The sequence below is a fragment of the Lynx canadensis genome, chromosome F2 (assembly GCF_007474595.2).
Source record: "Lynx canadensis isolate LIC74 chromosome F2, mLynCan4.pri.v2, whole genome shotgun sequence".
NCBI lineage: Eukaryota > Metazoa > Chordata > Mammalia > Carnivora > Felidae > Lynx > Lynx canadensis.
Window position 1 is genome coordinate 39122688 of NC_044320.2, and position 27143 is coordinate 39149830.

The 27143-nt window shown below is 44.7% G+C and overlaps 1 protein-coding gene across 2 annotated transcripts in view; it reads right to left on the minus strand.

Moving 5' to 3' along the window:
• Window positions 1–14666, minus strand: part of MATN2 (matrilin 2) — a 122214-nt gene extending 107548 nt beyond the window's left edge. For both annotated transcript variants that reach the window (XM_032591931.1, XM_032591930.1), the window contains exon 1: window positions 14499–14666. In XM_032591931.1, the coding sequence (XP_032447822.1) occupies window positions 14499–14643 (145 nt within the window). In that variant the 5' untranslated portion in view covers window positions 14644–14666. The remainder of the gene's footprint in view (window positions 1–14498) is intronic.
• Window positions 14667–27143: the final 12477 nt, after the last annotated feature.

Here is a 27143-nt window from a genome sequence, read left to right on the forward strand (position 1 = left end):
TACTCACTGAATTGTACACTTCAAAAGGGTTTAAGATGTTTAATCTTATATATACCTATTACCACAATAAACAAATGGATGAATAAATGCAATGGCTAAGAAAGAGGTCAAGTATTTGAACTACAGTTATCAAGATATTTTAAAAGCTGGAGATATAGTAACAAATGTACTTTTTTTTAATCAGAAATATTTATTTATTTATATGGTGCACTTAATAGGGTACTATTGCTATTGACATTTCTTTTTCTTTTTTTTCCCAATATATGAAGTTTATTGTCAAATTGGTTTCCACACAACACCCAGTGCTCATCCCAAAAGGTGCCCTCAATACCCATCACCCACCCTCCCCTCCCTCCCACCCCCCATCAACCCTTAGTTTGGTCTCAGTTTTTAAGAGTCTCTTATGCTTTGGCTCTCTTCCACTCTAACCTCTTTTTTTTTTTCCCTTCCCCTCCCCCATGGGTTTCTGTTAAGTTTCTCAGGATCCACATAAGAGTGAAACCATATGGTATCTGTCTTTCTCTGTATGGCTTATTTCACTTAGCATCACACTCTCCAGTTCCATCCACATTACTACAAAGGGCCATATTTCATTCTTACTCATTGCCATGTAGTACTCCATTGCGTATATAAACCACAATTTCTTTATCCATTCATCAGTGGATGGACATTTAGGCTCTTTCCATAATTTGGCTATTGTTGAGAGTGCTGCTATAAACATTGGGGTACAAGTGCCCCTATGCATCAGTACTCCTGTATCCCTTGGGTAAATTCCTAGCAGTGCTATTGCTGGGTCATAGGGTAGGTCTATTTTTAATTTTCTGAGGAACCTCCACACTGTTTTCCAGAGTGGCTGCACCAATTTGCATTCCCACCAACAGTGCAAGAGGGTTCCCGTTTCTCCACATCCTCTCCAGCATCTATAGTCTCTTGATTTGTTCATTTTGGCCACTCTGACTGGCATGAGGTGATAGCTGAGTGTGGTTTTGATTTGTATTTCCCTGATGAGGAGCGACGTTGAGCATCTTTTCATGTGCCTGTTGGCCATCCGGTTGTCTTCTTTGGAGAAGTGTCTATTCATGTTTTCTACCCATTTCTTCACTGGGTTATTTGTTTTTTGGGTGTGGAGTTTGGTGAGTTCTTTATAGATTTTGGATACTAGCCCTTTGTCCGATATGTCATTTGCAAATATCTTTTCCCATTCCGTTGCTTGCCTTTTAGTTTTGTTGGTTGTTTCCTTTGCTGTGCAGAAGCTTTTTATCTTCATAAGGTCCCAGTAGTTCATTTTTGCTTTTAATTCCCTTGCCTTTGGGGATGTGTCGAGTAAGAGATTGCTACGGCTGAGGTCAGAGAGGTCTTTTCCTGCTTTCTCCTCTAGGGTTTTGATGGTTTCCTGTCTCACATTCAGGTCCTTTACCCATACAAATGTACTTTAAAACAATTAAATAACAAGGACAAAAGGTGGGCCCACTAACTCATATATCTCAAAGTAGCAATTCATATCAACCGTATTTTGAATTATCTCTGACAACTATAATGTGTCATGAAAATATCTGTGGTCTCTGTTGGTGATACAGTAATGCTACTATTCCTGTGGTTTGTGGTTTTACAATCATAATAGAAGGAAATGCTCAATTGCAGTTAAGAGGTTAGTGAGAAAGCATGTAACTTTTTCCCCCATCCAAAGTAGGGACCCATTGAAGTCTATCCAAAGGCTCTGTGGTGGTCCATGCCCCACCTGCCCACCCATTAAACACCTGTCAACTACATGATCTCTAAACTCTCTTCTAGGTAAACTGGCATGATCTACGAGTGACTTCAGCTTCATCTACATGTCATAAATAAGTTAATATCTCTGACCAGATTTGTCCTTATCTGTAGCTGGGAACTGTGGTAAAATCTACCTCTCAAGGGCTATGTGAGGGAAAGAGAGAAAAGGCAAGCAAAAGGTGCTTTCCAAAACTGTAAAGCCCTCTTATAAGTGCTAGGTGTTATCAGGGAAACCTAAGAGTCAATAGAGACATCTTCCCCCTGACCCCACCCCCTGCACACCATCCTCCAGTCTCAATATTCCTTCAGAATTTTGGTATGAGCTTTGTGAACTATGGGAACAAAACACTGAGCACTTTTGTTAAAGAGTACCATGCTCCACATTAAAAGATAGTGTTATGAACTATAATGTATGCCAATAGATTTGAAAATAGAGATGAATTAAGGAAAACACCAATTATCAAAATAGACTCAAGAAGAAATAGAAAACCCAAACAGACTAGTGACTGTTAAAGAAATTGAATTTGTTGTAAAATATATCCTCTCTACAGAAGGCCCCACCCCGGATGGCTTATGAGTACGTTCTACTAGCTCTTGAGGACTTCTTCTCTCATGGATCCTATATGAATTCCCTCCCAAAGACCCATGCGACCCTAAAGCATGACAGGTAGACCCGCTTGACTCTGCAGTATCATCGGCATCCAAAACCACGCCATCCTGGAACAGTATAGATACTCAATGCACACCTGTTTAACAAATGGAATAGGTGATAAAACTGAGGCAAATCATGAAACAAAAAATAACATATTAGAACTAAACGATCTGGGTACAGGAACATAACTAGGTAAAATCAATGGATTTCCTATTCCTCTGCATTTTGGAGACAAATTCAAGTTTGACTGGACTAGAGGAGTGGAGGAGCCTGCTTCCTTCAGTAGATGGAACAATCACACAGGACAGCCACAGGGAGACAGGCATCTGAGCACATTATGGACAAATGGTACCTCTAGGAGAAGGGAACACTTCCCTGGCTACCCCAGCAATGAGTCCCAAACTTTTAAGGATTCTGCATCTTTCACTTGGCCTGACATAGCTTATAATGTGGGGATTCTCAGGACATATTCATTCAGTCAATGGACCCGTAGACTGGAACAAGTCCTGATGTCAGGCTGGGGAATTAAGAGCTAGAGATGGAAAGCAGCTTCTAGCAGCCTTTGCCAGGTCTGAGCCCTCTGGACGAGATTCCTCCAGTTTACGTTATGGTCCAACCTGACTTTAAAGTCCCCTGAGGCTCATTCTCCCCAGGTTTCTCAAGGCCAAATGCCCCACAGTGCACATAACCCATCGTGCCTTTCTGAAGGCCCCTCCTGGCTCTGAACCCATGTCGTCAGATGCCTACATTCCTCTTGTTTCTCCCCCCAGACCCTTCCCCTGCATCAGCTCTTTGTACATCTGGCCATCAGCCTCCTCTTTGATGTTCTCTCTCCTTGGCTGGCTGCAGCCTTATGATAACTTCTCCCTCCTCCTCCCTTCCCAGCCCCACCATCCTCCGAGCAGCCAAAATACACATGTTGCCCTCCTTTCATCTTCCCCTGTAAATCAGCCTATTCTGGATATATTGAAAGAAGGCTTTTCTGAGCTAGTGGTTCTAATTCTTGGCTTTTGAAAAATCTTATTCGGACTTGGCTTCCCATCCTGGCTATGCTGCATTCATTTCCCATCTGCAGCCCTAGGACATTGGCTGTCCAACCCACCATGTTTGTCCAACCCGCTTTAAGGACTCAGAAATATCCACATCTCTGAAGTCTTTGAGTGTGCTTCTCCGGTGTAACTCAGTAACAGTTTTATCAAAGGAACATGTCAGAGAAGACATGCTGTCCTCCACAAATGAAAGTGAAAAGCAAAGCAACTGGCTGTGAGGTGAACTGTGTCCCCCCACAATTCACTAGTTAAAGTCTTAACCCTAGTACCTCAGAATGTCACTGTATTTGGAGATGGGATCTTTAAAGAGGTAATTAAAGTGAGGTCTTAGGCTGGGCTCGAATCTAATACGACTGGCATCCTTATAAGAAGAGGAAATTTGGGGGCACCTGGGTGGCTCAGTCAATTAAGCATCTGACTCTTGATTTTGGCTTATGATCTCGCAGTTTGCAGAATCGAACCCCAAGTCAGGCTTGGCATTGAGCGTGGAGGCTACTTGGGATTCTCTCCCCCTCTGCCCTTCTTCCCTGCTCGAGTGTGCCTGTTCTCTCTCTCTCTAAAATAAAAAATAAAAATGAAAAAAAAAAAAGAAGAGGAAATGTAGGTGTAGACAGGTACAGAGGGAAGAGCAGGTGAGGACACCGGGAAATGGCAGCTAGCTGCAAGCCTAGGAAGGAAGCCTTAGAAAAAACCGACACCTTGCCAACCTTGATCTTGGACTTCTAGCCTCCAGAAAGGTGAGAAAATAAATGTCTGGCATTTAAGCCACCCAGTGTATGGGACTTTGTTATGGCAGACCTAACAAACTAATACACAACTCGAGTCTCCATAATATTTCCTCTCCAGAATATATGAAATGTTTATAGGTTGATCATTCAAGGCAACTTTTTGAAACAGCTATTTTCAGTACCTAGTGGTCATTAAATATTTAAGTGTGAATTTTTTTAAGTAAAGATGATTATTGTTTATAATCATTTCAAAAGAATATAAAACATTCTTTTAATATTTTCAGTGGGGACATGAAGATATATAAAGCATGTTATCAAATATGCAAATGACTCTAAATTGCTACGTTAAGAAGGAAAAAGATATGACTCAAAAATGAGGAACTGAAATGAAGAAGATAAAATTTAGCACATAAAAAAGCGAAGTATCCCACTTATGTTAAAAACACCTGCTATATGTCAGCTACTAAGCCAAGTGTACTAAAGGTCTAATCCTAATAACTGACTACAAGCCCTCCATGAATTAACCAAAAAAGCGAACACAATTAACCTGTAATCATTCTTTTCATTCATTCAGTTACCATTGCCAGAAGTGAAACAGGGATTCAACAAATTATATGTTGCCAGTCACTAAAAATTTCTCAGTTTCTCCCTTGTTTAAACTATGTGCTTGGAAAGGCTCCTAAGGCAGATTGTTCTTGGAAAGCAAATATTTAGCTTTTTTTTTTTTTAAATAGGGAAGAAAGTCCTTATCTTCCAGTTCATTTCCTAATTCCACAGGCAACTCCATAGAATCTTGGAATGTGAGGGTTTGCCGAGGAGAGGTTTATTTAAGCTTCTACACCCGAGGCTTCCAACATCCCTGAAGCCTGAAGAGGCAAGTTGTTCCTTCCTGGAATAATCTGGTGGCTACAAAACTTCATATGAAAGAAAAATCTGTGTCCTTGAAAGCACAAGTGTTTGGTTCTGCATCTCCTCTTCAAGGTCTTAATAACAAGTCTGGACTCATCCATAACAGCCTTCAGAGAGCCCTTCTGCATCTTCTATTTGTTCAAGCTAAACTTTCTCAGGTCTTTCAAATGTTTTCCACATGCCCTAGCTTCAGAAACCTTCACCAGCCCCGTGGCTCCTCTCTAAAAATGCCTCTTTGCTCATTTGTTAGTTCATTTACTCTTCTCTAGGTATCTACCGAGTGCCTGTTGTGTTCCTGGCACGTTACTAATCACTGCCAATACAACATAGACAATGAAGCAGGCAATCGCTGTACAGGCTGTAAGTGCTGTGCTGAGACATATGGCATGCTGGGGGAATGCATTGTTGGGGTATTAAATGCCAACCTAAAAGACTGGGAATGCTTCCAGTGAGTCCTGAAAGATGAGTCCAATTCGGTTGGATAAAAGAGAAGAGGCAGGGTTGCAGAAAAGCGTTTGAGCAGAGGGAAAGGTAAATTGTATTCTCATATTCTACCTCTGCCGCTCAATGGTTACATGACTTTGAGCAAGCCATTTAGCCTCTGTAAGTTTCAATGTCTTCATCTGTAAAATGGGAATAATAATACCATGCAGAATAAACTGGGAACTACCTAGTACAGTGCCTGACACATAGTAGATGACCCCCCCCCACCCAAAAAAAGATAGACCTCATTATCATTACTTTATTATCGTCAGTGAGGGAGACCTGGGACGTGATCGGCCAGAGGGGTAAGACTGTATGGCTTGCCTTTCCAAGAGGACAAGCCATAAAAGAGAAAAGAAGAGTGGCTATGTCAGTCACAGAGAGGGATGTCCCCCACCGTGATCCCCATGCACGCACACTGCAGCTGCCAAACAGATGGGCAAGCTGAGAATAGAACATCCTGGAACTGAAGAAGGAAATGAGGGAGGGTGGGAAAGATTTAAGAGGGAGAGATAAAGGAGAGTTACGGAAGAAGAAGGGGATAAAGAATCTAAGAGAAGAGAAAGGAAGAAAGAAGGAGAGAGAGAGAATCTGTAGGAGGGAAAAAAAAAATCATTGTTTTCCCCATTGGCTAGGAAAGCTTTTAACTTTGTAGCTTATTGGAAGTCACATACTATGCTTAAAAAAAAAATTCTTCCAATGTTAATTACAAGATAGGAATGAGGAATTCAGTTTATGCAGTTTATTAAACACGAATGATAACAGAGTCATTAGTTTATATATAAAACAGAGCAGAGGCATGAAGAGATGCATTTAAAGATCTTTTTTTAAACGTTTATTCATTTTTGTTAGAGAGAGACAGAGTGCGAGAGGAGGAGGGGCAGAGGGCGAGGGAGACACAGAATCTGAAGCAGGCTCTGGGCTCTGAGCTGTCAGCACGGAGCCTGACGTGGGGCTGGAACTCACAAACCGTGAGATCGCGACCTGAGCCGAAGTCGGACGCTTAAGTCCGACTGAATCACCCAGGCGCCCCAAGCGATGCATTTTATGCCTCTGGGCTGAGCAGCAGCCATGACAGCCCCTCCACTGAGTCCTTGTTTCCAGCTGCAGTTGTAAAGCAGAGGATGCTGTGGAGGGCTGAAGAGGGGGGTGTGATTTTACTTCAAAGGATTTTATTTTTGAAAAGCCTTTGCTATAGTTAAAACAGTTTGATTAGCTCTACGCATTAACCTTCAGTATAATTAGTTCTGATGACAAAGACACACACCAGCCACTTGATGGTTCAGATGTGTGCTAATCACTCTGCTGTAAGAGGCCGGCTCCCAGTGCAGGCTGGGGGCCCACCTTTGCCAACTCCCCACCCCAGGGTAGAAAATCGCCAGCAGCTTATTTTCAAAGCTTCAGAAGGGGTGGGCCCAGCCCACAGTTTATTCTCTCCAACTGCAGTTTCTTAGCAGACGTTACTCATCCTGCAATGTTTCTGGCTCATGCCCCACAGCATCTCCTCCTTAAGATCTTTGCCTCCTGCCCATCCCCCCACCCCACCCCACCCCACCTTCTAGATTTCTGTTCTACAGTGGTTCTCAAATGGAGATCTCCAGAAATGCGCACAACTCAGACCTACTGAATCAAATACTCTGGGCTCAGGGACCAGTAGTCTGTGTTCTAACAAGCCTTTCAGGAGCTTCTGATGTGCAATAAAGTTTCAGAACCACTGTTCTGCTGCCTGATCCCAGTGCCCCCTTACCCCCTTGCCTGATCCTACTGCCTGATCTCACTGCCCCCAACCCCCCACCCCCTACCTGATCTCACTGCCCCCATCCCCCACCCCCTGCCTGATCTCACTGCCCCCATCCCCCACCCCTGCCTGATCTCACTGCCCCCATCCCCCACCCCTGCCTGATCTCACTGCCCCCATCCCCCACCCCCTACCTGATCTCACTGCCCCCATCCCCCACCCCCTGCCTGATCTCACTGTCCCCATCCCCCACCCCCTACCTGATCTCACTGCCCCCATCCCCCACCCCTGCCTGATCTCACTGCCCCCATCCCCCACCCCCTGCCTGATCTCACTGCCCCCATCCCCCATCCCTGCCAGATCTCACTGCCCCCATCCCCTACCCCCTGCCAGATCTCACTGCCCCCATCCCCCACCCCCTGCCTGATCTCACTGCCCCCATCCCCCACCCCCTGCCTGATCTCACTGCCCCCATCCCCCACCCCCTGCCTGATCTCACTGCCTCACCCGACCCCCTTGCCTACTCCTATTGCCCCCAACACCTCTGCCTGATCCTACCTCCCCACCTCTGCTCCCAGCTCAATCCTACTGTCCCCTCTACCTCTCTGCCTGACCCTACTACTCTATCCCACCCCTCTGCCTAATACTGCTGTTTCATCCCTCTCCCACCCTCCTACCTGATTCTACTGCCCCACCTCTTCTGTCTCCAAACTTCTGCCCCCTCAGTCTCCAGAATATGGCTCCGTCTTGGCTCTCCCACCTGGAGAAAGTGGAAGAAAGCCAAGGATCGAAGTGGGCGTTTCACCACAAGAGCCAGAGAAGGAGCGTCTGGGAGGCCCGGAATCAGTGATGTCACCACACCTTAGATGAGACATGAAGATCTCGGACTTCAACCACCTCCCTTTGTAGATGAACAGACTGCAGGACACAGCGACTTGCCCAGTGTCACTTGCTAAGTAGAAGTGGAACCAAGACCAGAAGCATCCAAACGGGGATGAAATCAGCCATCTGTGCATCTCATCCTCTCAGTCGTTCAACAAGCACTGAGCTTTCCCGAGGGCAGGACGGACCAGTGCCAGGCCTTGAGGTCCGCAGACCTCGGGGTAACCGGCAGAAGCAGCAGCACCTCCAAATGCGGATGGGCATTTCATGGCCTGCTCAAAAACTCCTGGTCAGCGAGCAAGCTCAAGGGTGAGGTGCCCTCTTCTTTGTTCAAACACATATCTTCCCCTGAGCCGTGCATCTTCTCCCTAAGAGGGGTGGCAGTGGGCACCTTTTCTTTCTGGGTTTGCAGAAGCCTTGACAAGTTTGCCAAATCGCTTAACTTCTCTGAGTCTGGGCTTCCTCTTCTGCAAATGAGATAAGCCAGTAACCACCTTGCAGTGTTTTATCTCTTTTCTCTCGGATTAAATCAGCTAGCAGGTCCCAACTCACAGCAGGGACTCAGTAAATGAGAGTAGCCTCCAGAGGTGCTGTGAGACATGAGAAACAGTCTTTACCTTCAAAGGTTTGTAGTCTAGTGGTAAAAACAAGTAGAAAAATAACTAGAATAGGAATCCATCTTGAGTGGGTGCCACTATTACCCCAGAAATACAAGGCAGATGGGGCTGACACCTTGGGAGAGGACCTGTGGTGTCTGTGGCCGAGGCCAAGAGGGTCCCACCTGGTTGGGAGAGGGAAGAGCTGGCCCTGGCTGATGCACAGGCCTCCGCTAAAGGAAGATATTCCAGGTAGAAGAAAGAGAGTGTACAAAGCCGCTGAAAGCACAGGGAATGAGACACAAGTTCAAATCGTGATAAGGTGGCTTCAGGGCATGTAGGATTTGTGGCCTCAATGGGTCTGTCACTTGAGGAGCCAAAAGCTCTGATGGCCTCTGGCATGTGCTTTTCCTCCCTCACTGAGAGTGCCAACACTTGTCAATTAGGAGGATTGTTTTAGGATGTGGAAATTCATTTACTGGCAGCCAACACTTGAAAATGTGAATAATTATCAACGTAGGCAAAAACTGCCATTGGCAACAGAGAGTAGGACATTCTTACACTTAATTCTCTTGGCCAGCCAATTCCTTCGGTCATGCGGCTAATTTAGGAGGTTTCGGGTCCTTATATGAAACACATTGCATTTTTACTAATATTTTGATGTCAGATTTAATTGGAAATGTGTGCAAAGATGGAAGTAAGTCCCTTATAAGTACTGTGATTGCCAAGGAACAGAACTTGGGGCTGTATGCTATGAGTTCTTAGACTGTCTTCATTAGCTTTATTTTTAACTGGTAAGTTAACTGTTGTTAAATTTCACTGAATTCTGTAGCCTGTACCCCTGAACACCTCTGACCCCTGGAATTTTCCCTAGCAGAGCATGTGCGTGTGTGTGCACGTGTGTGCGTTCGCTGGGGGAGTGGTGGTTCAGCTCCCACCACCTGTTAACCGTACTATGGGGCTAGCTTCCTTTAGAGTCTCTGCCTCCCACTTGAAACACTCTCTCTTAAAACATAAACGTGAATTCTGTGTGTACTACTGATGTGAAGGGGAATCTATCATAAGGAAAGGAAAAGGTTTCGAGGTTAGTTAGCAGAAATAAAATGGGCTACATTGGTAAACTGAGAAAAGAATGCATGTGTCAACAAGACCTTGTAAAAGACAAAAGAGGGAGAGCCAGCTGGCAGAAGTGTAGACAGTTTGTGTACTCTTGCTCTAGGAGTAAGGAGAGTCAAGAGTACAGTGGGTTAAGGTTTCCAAAAAGGGTGATATGAATCCAGTGGTTGTCCTGGCAACAGGTCCACCCCCCTCCCCCAAGTAATAAAGAGAAAAAATGTGCACATGCAAGACAGAGGTAGTTCGGGTGAAGGCAACATGACCTCTGGTTAGCCCCTCCTTGAAGGGGGCCTAAGGAGGAGGTGGGGAGTTTGGGAGGGGATGTGGACCACTGATAAAGGAGGAGTACAGAGGGGAAGATTCTGGAGGCTTCCGCCGGCTTATTCTCTGGGTACGGCCCATACTGCAGCTCCAATTCCACCTGCTGGCATTGTTGCCTGGAGGGGACTTTGGGCTAGAGAATGCATTCTGTCATTTTCTGGTGGCCTCTGCAAGTATAGGCTCTCCCTGCCCTTTGCCACGGCCCACGAAGACTGAGACTGTCCAGATGGCACAGTGAACTGACAGGGAGTCAGCAGTGATCACCATTGTTGCCTTGTTAAAGTCTCCCAGGCATTCCCACCCCTGCCCTAAGTGATTTGGTTCCCTCCCCCAGGCTGTCTCCAGCTCAGACCACCCACCTCACAAGCATGGCGGTCTCCAGTGCCTGACCAGGTCCCACCTCCACGCTCCAGCCTCACTCCTCCCCCCTGCCCGCTCAGATCCTCAGGGAGGATCTCCACCTTCACTAGGAATGCAGCCCTGAACCAGCTGTTTGCAAAGTGTGGTCTGGGGACCCATAAGGGTCCCTGAGAGCACTTCAAAGGGTCCATGAGGTCAGAACTATACCCATAATAGCACTAATGTTTGCCTTTTATATTCTTATTCTCTCACGATTATATAGAGTGCAAAAAGTTTACTGATGTGGTTTTAGGTTCTGCAACTAACCTTTAAGAAACCATCATTTGTCAAGTTTTGGTGTCATATCAAAGAAGAATATCCACGATTATCTGAAAAGGCTATTAGAATGCTTTTCCTAATATGGACGAAACTAGAAGGTATTGTGCTGAGTGAAATAAGTCGGTCGGAGAAAGACAGGTATCATGTTTTCACTCATGCGTGGATCTTGAGAAACTTAACAGAAGACCATGGGGAAAGGGAAAGGGGAAAAATAGGGAGGCAAACCATAAGAAACTCTTGAATACAGAGAACAATCTGAGGGTTGATGGGGGAATGGAGGAGAGGGGAAAATGGGTGATGGGCATTGAGAACGGATGGATGGTTGAGATGAGCACTGAGTGTTGTATGTAGGCGATGAACCATGGGAATCTACCCCAGAAACCAAGAGCACACTTTACACACTCTATGTTAGCCAATTTGACAATAAATTATATTAAAAAAAAAAGAATGCTTTTCCTTTGTCAGACTACAAATCTGTGTGAGGCCATGTTTTCTTCATGTAGTCCAACCAAAACAACATTTCATGACAGACTAGATGAGGTGAGAATCCAGCTGCCTTTGATTAAGCCAGACATTAGGGGTGCTTGGGTGGCTCAGTCAGTTAAGCATCCAACTTCGGCTCAGGTCATGATCTCACTGCTCATGGGTTCAAGCCCCGCATTGGGCTCTGTGCTGACAGCTCCGAGCCTGGAGCCTGCTTCAGATTCTGCGTCTCCCTCTCTCTCTGCCCCTCCCCTGCTCATGCTTTTTCTCTCTCTCTCAAAAATAAATAAATATTAAAATTTTTTTTAAAAGTCAGACACTAAATTGGTTTATAAAAATGTAGAACAGTGCTGTTCTTCTCACTATTTTTTTTAATTTAGAAAATGTCATTTTTTTATACTAGTATTTTATGTTATGGGTTATGTTGGGGGTTTATTTTTTTTTAATTAATGAATTAACTAAGTAAAATATTTTTTAAGTGTTTATTTTTAAGTGTTTATTACATGTCTGTCTGCCCCACTACTTCCTAATGGCAGTTGTTCTTTCTAAAGCCCCCACATCTGCCAAGCAGCAGAAACCCCAGATGGATGAATAAAGTACGGGGAGGAGCCTACGTGGTCACACATCACCACTGATTACCACCTGAGCAGCCTGGAAACATGCATAGGAGGGGCAGATAAATAGTGCATTATTTTTATTTTTTAATTGGCTCAAGCTGTTACTGGAACCCTGACTTAAATTTAGACATAAAATATAATCTTCTCTTTAAAAAAATCAGAAAACCCAAATGAAGAATTACCCTAAGAAACAATTCTGTTTCTCTGTTAAACTTGCACAGACCACCCTTGCAAGTAAGCAGCTAGTGAAATACAGCATGTAGTGCATACCATAACTACAGCCAAAATGATTTGCCACAGAAGTGAAATGTGCCTGGGCAATGTTTAGAACATAAAAAACAAAAAGTCGAGAAAAGCAAACGCCCGTAAAATGTCAGACACCGTATGGGGCGCCTGGGTGGCTCAGTCGGATAAGTGACCGACTTGGGCTCAGGTCATGATCTCACGGTTTGTGGGTTTGAGCCCCGCGTCGGGTTCTGTGCTGACAGCTCAGGGCCTGGAGCCTGTTTCGGATTCTGTGTCTCCCTCTCTGCCCCTCCCTTGCTCGTGCTCTCTCTCTCTCCCAAAAATAAATAAATAAAATTTAAAAAAAATTTTTTTAAATGTCAGACATCATATTTTAAGAATGAAGAGAAGGTCACATGACCAGGGCAAGGACTACAACGAATGTGGCTTCTGTACCTTCGTTCCCTGTCAAAGGAGACCAAAAGCAGGTGACACACGAGGACCCAGGCCAAAGTTGCGGTGTTCGCCCTTCCGGCTTCATGACTCTCACTGAACCACGTTCACGAGTCAAGCAGCCCTCTGGAGCGTCCGGGAGTAGCCACTGGCCACTCTCTGGGGTGGGGACATGTGCCATGCTCCATCCTCCTCCGTGTCCCCGGCGCATTCTCCGGCAAAATGAGAAACAGGAGGCAAAACTGGATGTGGGGTTGATGCCTTTGGCAAAACAGGACGCCGTCTCTTGTGTCAGAAGACAAGGGGTTTCTACGTCAGAGCCTGAACTTGGGGTGAAGGAGAGGACAGTGAGTGCTGACAACTAGGGAAGACCCAGTGTGTGTGTGGCTGGGGAGGGGGAGGAGGTATTTAGGGCTGAGAGGGAGATGCTTTTCCAGCTAAGTGTGTGGTGGCTCATACTGAAAGCCCCGTCAGAAACCTAACTGCTGGTGATCTAGGGGTCAGGCATTTTCCACTCTCTCTCTCTCTCTTCCTCCGTGTGTGTGTGTGTGAGTGTGTGTATAGCTATAGATATATGGATATATGGATATCTAGATACAGATATCTAGATAGATAGACAGATGGACAGGCATATTTGTCATCTTGAAATTGTTTTTAAAAAGCCCTTCAGTGTAGTAAACATCCTCCAGTCCTTGCCATTTTTGCAAAAGTCTTACATTTCAGTCACTATGGAGATGGAGATTCTCAGAAGACTAAAGACATGGAAGGCCCAGAATCAGGGGGCCATCATTCAGTTAACATGAGTGAGGATTCCAACCTCTCAAAACAAAGTTTTTTGGGGTTCCCCCTGGTCTCTGATTATAATTTTGAATGCTGAGGCTACCAGGCAATAGGGTAGTTCTCTCAATGGACTTCGTAGGGAGTCCGATTCTGTCAGCTGGCCCACAAGCTATAAAACACAGTTTCAGAGAATGACTTCGTAAAATGACAGTTGTGGTTAAACTACCATTCATGGCATACCTACAATTTACATATATTACCTTATTTTCTCCTCACAAAAATATTTCGAGGTCAGCATTAATATTCCCATTCTATGGATGAGGAAACTGAACCTCAGAGAGACAACACTGGCTAAATATACACATCTGGTAAGTACCAGAGCCAGAACTTGAACCCAGGTCTATGCCAAAACCCATTCCCTTTCCACCGGCCAACCTTCCTATTGCTTCCACACCCTGGGCTTTCCAGAGCCCGTGTTTACAACGAGATCCATTTATCCATATCTATGTGTTTTCATGACCTTTTCCTTCTCTTGGAGAAAGAGGAAGATTCACCTGAAGAAAACATGTTCACAACAGAAGCCCGACATTTTCTATTCCTAATATCTTGATCTGGCTCACAGTGCCCTCACCTCTCTTCTGTGGCCGCTCCCACCTCCCACAAGCCGGCCTGCTCTTTTCCCCATGCTGCCATGCAGATAAGCTGAACAGATCCAATAAAAAACTATCACACCCCTGTCCAGATAAATACACCAGGACCTTTTCAGATCTTTTCCTTGTGTATTGGAGAAAAGTCGTGAACCTGAGATTAAACGGCCTTGAAATAGAAGGGTGCGATTTCATTTGGAAAACCCCATGCACCCGTTGCCTATGAGATCTGCTCCCCACCCCTCCCCACACACCCAACAGGAGTCCCAGGGAGGAGCTTCCCGACTGACGTGTGTCCTCCTCCTAGCCTGGACGTCTGCCCTCAACCACCTCTTCCCTCCTGCTTCAGCGACAGAGGCATCGACACTCACCCAGGAGGGCCGTCTGGGGGTGAGTCCGAGAGTGTCTCCCTCTGGACACGGACCTCGAGGGAGGCCGCTCCCTGGCCTCGACAGGGAGGAGAATGAGGATCTGTCCGAGGACCAGCAGAAAGCAGCCCACCAGCATCTTCTCCATCTTCAAGAAGAGGAAGAGGGGCAAGGCTGTGACAAACACAAGAAGAGGAGAGAGCAGGGTGAGATTTCCAGATATCCTTGAATTCTAGGTGCTATAGACCCGCTGTTTCACCTTTTCAGTGTCAGACATGCCACTTGTCTTTAAAATGCCATTCGTGGGGCGCCTGGGTGGCTCAGTCGGTTGAGCTTCCGACTTCAGCTCAGGTCATGATCTCACGGTCTGTGAGTTTGAGCCTCGCGTCATGCTCTGTGCTGACAGCTCAGAGCCTGGAGCCTGTTTCAGAGTCTGTGTCTCCCTCTCTCTCTGACCCTACCCCTCATGCTCTTCTCTGTCTCAAAAATAAATAAGCATTAAAAATTTTAAAAATAAAAAAATAAAATGCCATTTGTGGGGGCGCCTGGGTGGTTCAGTCAGTTAAGCATCCGACTCTTGATTTCAGCTTAGGTCATGATCTCATGGTTTGTAAGACTGAGCTCCGAGTCGGGCTCTGCGCTGACAGTGTGGAGCCTGCTTGGGATTCTCTCTCTCTCCCTCTCTCTCTGTCCCTCCCCCGCTCTTGCTCTTTCAAAATAAATAAATAAACTTTTAACAATGCCATTTATGTGTTTGATCCTTAAGAACTCTAGCAACTTCCATTAGTAGGTCCTTGGATACTCTGACGGCATGCATACTAAAATTTTTCATCGCTTTTGTATCTGTAAGACCGAATGGAAAACTTGAGGGGAAAAATACATATATATACTGAAGTTTCTCCTCAATTAAGTTTATTATCAATTGTTTATAATCACATTCTATATCTTGGATTTGAAAAAGGAAAAAGTAGGGGTGCCTGAGTGGCTTAGTCTGTTAGGCATCCACCTCTTGGTTTCGGCTCAGGTCACGATCTCATGGTTCATGGGATTGAGCCCCACGTCAGACACTGGGCAGCTCAGAGCCTGCTTGGGATTCTCTCTCTCCTTCTCTCTCTGTCCCTCCCTCACTCACGCGGGCACACACACACTTTCTCTCTTTCTCTCTCTCTCAAATAAACTAAAAAAATTTCAAGAAAAAGGAAAAATTATATCTGAACATTACAAGTAACATTATTCCTTCAGTCTAATAACAGTGGATGGCACAAATTAATATATATAAATTTCCCAAGGAAATCATATATGGCTGGCCTCACATAGCATTGCAGAGTGAGCTTCCTAGCCTCCCTGCCTCCCACACACATCTGTTAAGAGGCAGCATGGTGTAGTGCTTAAAGGCTTGGACTCTGGCATAGAACTTCCTGGCTTTATGCCATGACTCTGACACTCACTAACTGTGTATGACCTTGGGCAAGCTACTTAACCTCCCAAGCTTTATGCGAAGATGCGGTAATACTAGTTAATTGAGTGAGCTGATACACATAACTAAAGCATTGAGAATAGTGCCTGGCACCCATGGAGAGGTGGGGACAAGCAAAGGAGCAAAGGGGCTGGGGGACCAGAGAAGAATAGGATCAAACCCAATTTGAGCATGAAGCTCTCAGATGCATAAGGAATTTTAGCCCTGAGTTGAGTTTCAGGTATCCACAGGAGCAAGGGGTCCTTCAAACCAGAGGGGCACTGTCTCTACCAAAATAGCACTGCCTTTACCCATTTTCTGTATTGGTGCCGGAGGCCAGCTGGTATAAAGGCTTAGAAGGATTCTAAGCAGGACAGTGAGAGGGTCACAACCAGGTTTTCACAGGATGGCCAATCTCAGTGCTTCACACGAGATGAGAAAGGTACTTGGCCACATGGTGAATGATGTCAAGACTGTTCAGCCTGGAAAAACCTCATGGATAAGCCAGTGTCCTGGAACTAGGTTTAAATTTATCCTCCCATTTTCTATGTGTAGAGTAAGTATCATAGCAATTTATTAATTTATATAAAGTAGGTGGGGAGGAGGGAATATTTAAGGAGGAACAATAATTCAGTAACATCATCTACATGTAAAATCTTTACTAAGTCCTCATCTTGTGCTTGGCGATTTCACCCAACTGACTTCATTTAATTCTCACACCTATCTTGCAGAAATCAGGATTATTACTTCTGCTTTTTGGAGATGAGGAAACTGAGGCTCAGAGAAGCTCAGCGATTTGATCAAGGTCATGCAGCTAAAGTAAGTGGCAAGCAGAGATTCAAACCCAGGGTAAGAAGGCCAATTACCAATTCTCTGATTAACAGAAAACTCAATTAGCTGCAAGTCAAGTCCCCAGAAGTCAATTCATGAAAGGGCATAGCTATCTTCTCGTCAAAGGCAGGAAGAGGGCAGGGCCAGGGCAAGGACCATTTCCCAAAACTTAAAAAAAAAAAAATACCCAGTAATTTAGTGAATTGCTTTCAGGAACTGACCTGGAGATAAACCCAAGCCTGTGAACCTTCAAAGTCCACATTTTTTCACACTTGCTGTATAGAGCTAGCTCACTTTTCACTACGCATTAAATTTATTTTAAAAATAGCAAATGTTTATTCAGTGCTTACTATTTGCCAGGCACTGGGCCAAATGCTTTAAATGTATTAAGTCATTAATTCTTACAGTAACTCAGAGAAGTTAAGTAATTTGCCCAAGGTTATACAGCTGATAAAGCAGTGAAGCTTCAGAGAATACTGGCTCATTACTGATAACTACTACCCCCAACTTTTTAAATAAATTAAACTCTTTACTAGATTGGTCCCTTTTCATAACTTAAAAAAACATTTTTTTTCAATGTTTATTTATTTTTGAGAGACAGAGAGAAACAGAGCATGAGTAGGGAAGGGGCAGAGAGAGAGGGAGACACAGAATTTAAAGCAGGCTCCAGGCTCCAGGCTCTGAGCTGTCTGCACAGAGCCCGATTTGGGGCTCAGACCCACAAACTGTGAGATCATGACCTGAGCCAAAGTCGGACACTCAACCGACTGAGCCACCCAGGTGCCCCTCCCTTTTCATAACTTTAACTGTAGGATTCCTTCTGAGAAAAGGAAGAAAACCTAGATTTTGCCTCTTTCTCTGGTCTTAAACCTACTATTTACTTTCAAGGTTCCTGGATACTTATCATATTTTATATGACATTATTAGTGTGTTATGTTATTTATATGTGATTTATTATTTTAACGTTCTCTCCTTCCTCCAAACTGACCAAATACAAAGTCCACCTTCATTTATTTCAAAATATATACAACAAGTTCTCAAAGCCCACTTCCAACCTGACATATTTGCACTCAAATCCAAACATTTGCACACATCCAAGAGGCGGTGAATAATTACCATTTTCAAGAAAACAATACCATTTCACATGGTCGGGTTTACTGCTGATTTCAAGAAGTGTTTGTGTTTTCAGGTCCCCATTATTAACCAAAAGGCACTAAGAGTAGGTGAAGGGTAGGGAGTTAAAAATCAGTAGAACTTGGGGTGCCCGGCTGGCTCAGTCAGTAGAGCATATGACTCTTGATCTCAGAGTCATGAGTTCAAGCCCCAAGTTGGGCATGGAGCCTACATTAAAAAAAAAAAATTAAAAAGGAAATAAAATAAACAGCACAAGGGGCACCTGGGTGGCTCAGTCGGATAAGCGTCCGACTTCGGCTCAGGTCATGATCTAATCATGGTCCGTGGGCTCAAGCTCTGTGTCAGGCTCTGTGCTGACAGCTCAGAGCCTGGAACCTGCTTTGGATTCTGTGTCGCCCTCTCTCTCTATCCCTCCCCTGCTCATGCTCTCTCTCTCAAAAATAAATAAACATTAAAAAAATAATAACAAAATAAAATAAACAGCACTAAGTACTTCTAGCTGTCTAACACTGAGCAGACAACACTGTGCCTCAGTTTCCTCATCTTTAAACTGGAGATAACAAATAGAGCTGGTTGCTACATTAATAAAATAAGTCCATATATATAAAGCACACAGAACACTGAGTGGCACACAGTAAGTGCTCAGTAAGGTTAGCTACTTGTTATCATTATGCAATCAAAACAACTAATATAAAGTACAAGTTATTCATGTTGTCATATTAAGCCATTTAATGAACACGAAATTAACCTCTGTGCTTTTTTATGACTATTATAATAAAATGACACAAAAATATATAACTTAAAAATACATGCTAGTATCTGAAAGAATTTAAACCTTTCTGTTCTTACAATGCAATGGCATGGCAAGTCACAGGCTGGTAGAAAAGATTTGTACAACATATCTGATCTATTACTGATAGCCAGACTATATAAGCTCTTATAACTCAACAAGAAATTCTAATAACTCAGTAAGAAGAAGACAAACAACCCACCTGCAAATATGTGAAATATTTGAGTGGTCACATCAGCAAAGATGATTTTCTAATGACAAATAACTGTATGAAAAGATGTCCAACATTCTTAGTCATTAGAAAAATGCAAATTAAAACCAGACTGACGACCACTCACAACTATGTGGATGGAACTAGAGGTATTGTGCTAAGTGAAATTAGTCAGAGAAAGACAAATATCATCTGACTTCACTCATATGAGGACTTTAAGATACAAAACAGATAAACATAAGGGAAGGGAAGCAAAAATAATATAAAAACAGGGAGGGAGACAAAACATAAGACTCCTAAATATGGAGAAAAATTGGGTTACTGGAGGAGGGGGGGGAGGGGGGATGGGCTAAATGGGGAAGGGGCACTAAGGAATCTACTCCTGAAATCATTGTTGCACTATATGCTAACTAACTTGGATATAAGTTTAAAAAATAAATAAAACATGAATAATAAATAATAAATAATAAATAAATAAAACAGAAGAAAAAAACCAGACTGACGGAGCACCTGGGTGGCTCAGTCAGTTAGGGGTCCAACTTCGGCTCAGGTCATAATCTCACGGTTTGTGGGTTTGAGCCCCACATCAGGCTCTGTGCACACAGCTCAGAGCCTGGAGCCTGTTTGGGATTCTGTGTCTCCCTCTCTCTGCTTCTCCCCCACATGTGCTCTGTCTCTCTCTATCTCAAAAATAAATAAACATTAAAAAAAAAAAACAGAGTGAGATTCCATGACAAGTCCACTAGAAAAACTAAAATTAAAAAGACTGATATAACCAAGTACTGGTGAAGATATAAAGACACTAAAACCCTAATATATTGCTGGTAAGAACACAAAATGGTGCAGCCACTTTGGAAAACAAATTTCCAGTTTCTCTTAAAGTTTAAAACACACTTGCCAAATGGCATAGCACAGGATGACCAATTGTCTTGGTTTGCCCATAATTGTCCATGGTTTAGCACTGAAAGTCCTGCATCCCAGAAAACTCCTCCGTCCTGGAGAGACTGAGATGTTTCACCTCCCTACCAGCAGCCCCAATCCTTGGAATTTACCAAAAAGATACGAAAACACAGCTACATAAAGACTTCTACTCAGATGCTCCCAGAAACGTTATTTATCAAAGCTAAAAACTGGAGACAACCCAAATGTCCACATAATAGCAAATGGATAAATAAATTGTGGTGTATCCATACAGTGGAATACTACTTGGCAATTAAAGTGATGAGGTACTGGATGAATCTTAAAATAATTATGCCGAGTGAAAGCAGGCAGATACAAAAAAATTATATACTGAACGGTTCTATTTATGTAACATTCAATAAAGAGCAACACTGTATGACAGAAAGCAGATCGGTGGTTCCAAGGGCCTGGGGGTGGCAAAAGATCAGCTACAAAGGGGCACGAGGGAAGTTTGGGGGGTGACAGAAGTGGTTAATAGCATGATTATGGTGGAGGTTACATGGCTTTATGCATTTGTCAGATTCATCAAACTGTCCACTTAAAAGTGATGAATTTTATCGCATGAAGTTATATTTCAAAAAAGCTGTTTAAAAGAAACTAAAGTGAATAGGGGAAAGAATACTGGATGCATGTCGACATAAAACCAGTAATGACAATATAGGCAAGACAGATTTTTTTTAAAAATGCAATGGCAGTGAGGGGTGCCTGGATGGCTCAGTCGGTTGAGCATCTGACTCTTGATTTTAGCTCAGGTCACAATCCAAGGGATGTGGGATCAAGCCCTGTGTTGGGCTCCATGCTGAGCATGGAGCCTGCTTGGGATTCTCTCTCTCTCTCTCTCTCTCTCTCTCTCTCTCTCACTCACTCTCAAGTTAAAAAAGAAATGCAATGGCAGTGGGGGCGCCTGGGTGGCTCAGTTGGTTGAGGATCCGGCTTCGGCTCAGGTCATGATCTCACGGTTTGTGAGCTCGAGCCCCCTGTCGGGCTCTGTGCTGACAGCTTAGAGCCTGGAGCCTGCTTGGGATTCTGTGTCTCCCTCTCTCTCTGCCCCTCCCCCGCTCACGCTCTGTTTCTCTTTATCAAAAAATAAATAAAATGTAAAAAAAAAAAAAAAAGAAAGAAATGCAATGGCAGTGAAACAAGCAAAAATAAATCAGTGCATGGAACCCATATTCATAATGTTTCTCAGCTGGACACTTACAGCTGCTAGTATTTGAAGAACAGGAGCCAGTTCTAGCTGGAAAATGGACTGATGCTTGAGAAACAGTCCCTTCATGTATGGGCATAGGAGGATTGTTGTGCTGGGAAACAGACGTTAATTCAATCTGAAAAGATTCCATGAAGCATTTAGGGTCATGGAAAGAATATTTTTTAAATAAATACATCAGCTTTGACTTTTGTTTGAACAATTTTTCTCCTCTCCGTGGGACAATGAATCTTTTCATGTAGCTTTAGCAAGGGGATGGGGAAGAGAGAGAGGAGATTGTTCCAACTCTGGGTTCTTCTAGGCATCACTATTCCAAGTAAATGGTCAGGCGAGTAGAATCGCATCAGAGCCAATAGGATGTACTATGGGCCTTAAGAGGAGAGGCCTGGCCCTATTACAATACCCTGTGTGACCTCAGTTAGGTGACTCACCTTTCTGGGCTTTAATTAATTAGCCATAAAATGAGAGGCGTGACCTGGAAACAGTGTTTCTCAACCTAAACGGGACCACAGGCCAGTACAACCCTGCGATCCTAAGGCTGGATATGACCTCCTACCAACGTGGGAAACTCTGCCTTCTGGACAAGAAGAGAAAGGGGGGAGGGCCACACCGTGAACTGGCCATTTTGTATATTGTCATCTCATTTAACCCCTACAATCATTCTGCGAGGTGGATGAGTTTCCAATTTTATGAATGGGACACTAGGATTCACAGATGGGAAGATACGCTCCAAGGCCTGAGAGCTTAGCTAAGTGACAAAGCCTATCCCTGCCATCTCTCAGGCAGGCATTTCTCTACTTGTTAGAAAAAAGATTTGGAATAGCCTCCCTAATGTTGACAATTCTTGGACCTCGGATTCTACTGTTTTGCTCCTCAAAGGCCTCCCCTGTCAGCACGCTAACCACTCTCTGTGTTCACAGAGTCCCCCAGGACTGGAGCCACAGCAAGATCCGAGGCTCATCTTCCACCTGAGACCGGAATCCCCACCTCCTTCCTGCCTGTCTGGCCATCGGAACCCAACCACTGCTTAGACTCAAGGCCATGGCTTGCACGTGGCCTTAAATGTTAGACTGCCCTTTGCCTTCAGGTCGCCCTGACATTGCCTGTCTGTGATTTTTTCACCCAGTGAAAAAGGCCTGCTTGTCAGCTCAGCCTTTCCAAAGTTCAAACTCATCTTCTTCCACTCAAGCCCTTTCACGGTCAGGGTAGCCCATGTGCTCAGCCACCAGCCAGGAAACTTGCAGCCAGCCTCCATGTCTTCCTCGTATCACCATCACATTCACAAGTGGGCAAACCCTGGTTTCCCACCTCTCCCCGTCCCACCCTCCTGACTGTCCTATTGCCACAGCAAGGCTCCGTGCTCTCCTTTTCTCGCCCGGACTCTTCCCGGAGCTTCAGAACTGCTCTTTCTGCTTGGCGTCTTTCACCCACTGGTCCTGTCCCTCCTCTGTTCAGAACCCATCTATGGCCTTACTGCATCACATTAATGGTCAAGGCTCTCCTTGACTGACTGCTGCCCACCCCTCCAACAATGGCAATCCCACAGCCACCCCGGACCTCCCACTGGGGCCTGAAGAACTGAGATTCTTGTCATAGCTGAGTGCCTCCGTCCATGCTGGTCCCTTGGCCTGGAAGCTCTACGTTAGTCAAAACTGCATTCATTCCTCGAGGCTCAACTCATTGTGTCACCCACTCTCTAACATGTTCTCAATTTTCCCAATGAAGATCGACTTTCCTATACACCCCTCACAATGGGTTTGTTGTCTGCTCCAGCACTTGAGTTTTCTTGCTGCCATATCTGTCTCCCAGCCTAGTCTGTGAGCTGTTCCCTGGGACCATACATTGTCATCGCTGTATCACCCACATGCTGGGTGCTGAATTTTGTAAATACATTTTTAGAAAATAAACAAATGTTGAATAAGCACATTTATTGATGAATGAAAGATCGATAAATGTTGACTCAAACTGGCCCTAGTTCTGTAGCTGACAAGTGCCATGCCCTAACCCATGTCTTCGTATACATACTACATTTGCCTAACTACAGGTGACTCCAATGGCTATCTCTTATGATGGGAGGATCCCCTCCCTCAAATTTCTCAGCCAAGTTTCTCTGCCTGGGTGAAGGACGCCAGGCAGAAAGAGCAGTTCCAAAGCTCCGGGAAGAGTCTGGGTGAGAAAAGTTAAATATATAATTTTTAAAAGATATAGATAAAATATCAAATATCTAGTTATAACAACTCATGTATCAATTTAGTCACAAACGCATATTCAAAACATTTTAAATTACAAAATAATACATCACTTTACAAATAATGCTCTTTTCATTAAAAATGTTTCATAGGGGCTCCTGGGTGGCTCAGTCAGTTAAGCATCCAACTTTGGCTCAGGTCAGGATCTTGAAGTTTGTGAGCTTGAGCCCCGCGTCAGGCTCTAGATTGACAGCTCAGAGCCTGGAGCCTGCTTCGGATTCTGTGTCTCCCTCTCCCTCTGCCCCTCCCCTACCCTGTCTCTCTCTCTCTCTCTCTCTTTCTCAAAAATAAAAATAAAACATTAAAAAATGTTTCATAGAACAATGTTTTGTCTTGTTTCCTAAGACAATGTTTTCAAATGCTTGCCTAACATCAATATTTTGTCACCACTAAAGATACTTTTTGAGTCTTCTAACATCTTCACTCGTGTCTAAGTTGTCTGAGATCCAGCACTTTCCAAATCCATATAGGATGCTGTCACTGAAAGTTTTATCTCAAGCCAGCAATCCCCACTCATATACCATGAGGACCGTGTATGTTCCAGAGGCATAAATTCACCATCTCTGCAACTTGCTCATTCATTGTGTTGCTGTTTAAAGGATTATATCCAGCATCATCCAATCCTTGCAATTGTGAAATTGTGCTCTCAAGAATAATTACAAAATCTGAGTTGCTTTTTTTATTGTTTTGCTCAATTGACTTCTACATGAACCCAAATCAGCACACTGACTGAAGACATTTTGAACTTATGTGTATTCCCCAAACAACGGTTTGTTCAAAATATTTGATAGATTCCTTGTACTTTGAGACACTTTGCAAGGACTCAAATATAGGGCAATTTCTTCTTTTCTGAGGAATAATTTTTGGGGGGTGCCTGGGTGGCTCAATCGGTTGAGCGTCCAACTTCAGCTCAGGTCATGATCTCACGACTCATGGGTTTGAGCCCCACATCAGGCTCTCTGCTGTCAGCATGGAGCCTACTTCAGATCCTTTGTCCCCCCTCTCTTGCTACCCCTCCCCCCTCAAAAATAAACATTTTTAAGCAAGGAATCATTTTTTTTGGGGGGGCGAACTCTCTTCATCTTATGGTATATATGGTCATATATATATATATATATATATATATATATATATATATTCCTTCCATATCTTTTTTCCCTTTCATGCACTCAAGCACCGAGTCCTGCCATTTTTTCTCAGTGATGTCCCTCATGTCTTCTTCCCTCTCCAGTCCATACCAAGGTCACAGACCTTATTCCCATCAGAGAGACCACAAAGGTCTTGGCAGACACTCCCAATTATTCCCCAATATCTTCCTTCCTCTCCTTCCTTAGTAATAGAAACCCCACTTTTAAGTGGACACGTGATGGGCTGGAATAAAGACCACAGCTCCTAGTCCTTGCTTCTTTTTTTTTTTTTTTTTTTCAACGTTTATTTATTTTTGGGACAGAGAGAGACAGAGCATGAACGGGGGAGGGGCAGAGAGAGAGGGAGACACAGAATCGGAAACAGGCTCCAGGCTCTGAGCCATCAGCCCAGAGCCCGACGCGGGGCTCGAACTCACGGACCGCGAGATCGTGACCTGGCTGAAGTCGGACGCTTAACCGACTGCGCCACCCAGGCGCCCCTCCTAGTCCTTGCTTCTTGCCTACGTGACTGCCTGCTGGCCAGTGGATTCCAGTGGATATGGTACGTACAACTTCTGAAAGGACTCCTTAAGGAGGGATGAGGGAATGACCTCCTTTCCTTTTTCCTTCCTGCTGGCTGGAATGAGAACATCCCGGCTAGATACCTACCACTCATTTTGAACCCTGACCCACCACAGAAACGGAAGCCGTGCTGCATGGTGAAAATAATGAAGCGCAGGAGTGTGGGTCCCTGACTTTACTCTCACTTTGAACTCACCGCCTCCAGGCTTCTAGAACGCAAGACAGAAATAAACTTCCTCCTTTAAGCCACTGTTATTTCAGTTTTTTCTGTAACTTGGAATTGATCATACTCCTAATTAACAAACTGTTTCCAAGCCTCTCCTATTGAATCCATCTAGCGCCACTGCTGAATTCAATCTTCCCAACACAATATCATGCTTATCATGCTCTTGCTAAAAAACTGCCTGAGATTTCCACATACCAATAGGATAAAATCTAGATTTCTTAGCTTAGCATTCAAAGCCCTGTTATCTGGCCCTATGTTGTAAATGCTAACCTCAACTACTCCCCCCACCTACCCCACCAGTACACACACACACACACACACACACACACACACACTCTTTCTCTCTCTCTTTCTCTCTCTCATTAACCCTTCATCCAGTCCCATAACCTCATACAATGTCTCTTTGCTGGTTGGATTGAGTTTATGACAACTGACACATGGGTAGGTGGTCGCTCCCTTTCAAAAGGAACTGTGAATGGAAAGAATGCGAATGACCCTTAAAAGTAGAACAGACACACTGTGGTGGAGTGTGGATATTACACAGCAAGAGAAAAGAATGAATTCCCACTTCATGCATTAACATAGTAAATTTACAAACATAATATTGAACAAGATAGAATTCAAAAAGGACAAAACTCATCTCTATCATAGGAATCAGGATAGGCGTCAGTGCACAGAAGGAGGCATGCGGGGGGGGGGGTTCTGGAGTGCTGAAAACGTTCTACTGATTAAGCAGAACGCTGGTTACACATTCACGAAAAAATAATTGTGCTGCCTCCCTGCTTTGTGGCACTCAAAGCCCCATGACCCGGCTCTGTGTTACAGTGCCAACCTCAACGACTCCAAGCAGCTCCCTCTCCCCCCGCCCCACTGCCCCAACACATATACAAACACACACATGGGGCTGAGACTGGAACTCAGCTTCTTCAGGTGCCAAGATCAGTGTGCTGTGGGTTGTACCCGCACTACCTGTCATCACTGTCATCGTCACGACAACCCATTTCTGACAACAGCCGAGACCTCCGGAATCAAGCCCAGCCCTGCCTTTCCCTCGGAGTCCTGAGAGTCCCGAGTCCTGAGTCTCAGGGTCCTGCCAGGTAAGGCAGTCGTGGCTGTCTGCCGAGCCACATGGCAGGCTTCAAAGATGACCTCACAGTCTGGAGCTCCAAGTGGCAACTGGTTCCTTGGAAAGGCCTGTCTGGCACTATTTACTAGCAACAGTGATGACAGGCTCCGCTCTGTATGGGGCTTCAGCCTCCCTCTTCCCCTGACCCTCCTGACCTATTCTCACATGAATGCTAAACAGGGCAGCCCTCCTGAGCTTCCCTAAAGGTGGGGAGTCCCAGGTAAGGGCTCTCTTGAACACGGGTGCTGCAGGCCAGAGGACAGCGAGTCCTGGGGAAAGCACCAGAGGCTCCCTCACCCCCTTGACTGGTCTTAAACCCAACCACTCATCCCCGAGTCTTAGCATGTCCTCTGTCACTGCCTGCCCAGCTGCACGCCCAACACCGGTGCCCGCCGGCGTTTACATCCATCACACCCTCTTCGGTCTGCTTTTCCTGAGGCCTGAGCCTGTCTCTGCCTCTTTCTCCAGACACACCTCTGCCTCATCCCTTGTCTTCTCCTAGGCACCAGCCAGAGCTGTTTCTAGGAAACTGTGGGATTTCCTTCTAGAACCTCCAAAGACCCTCTTATTTCTTTTGGATTTTTCAAGGCTCAATCATCCATTTCCTTTTCTGTAAATCTTGGGCTTCACTCCAAATACCTCTTGCGGAACAGAGAGATACATGGTGTTTGCTGGTAAGAGCTTAGGGCATGACAACCAGCTCAGGAGATCTCAGAGGTGGATCCTGCTATGGCACCCCCAGCACGTGA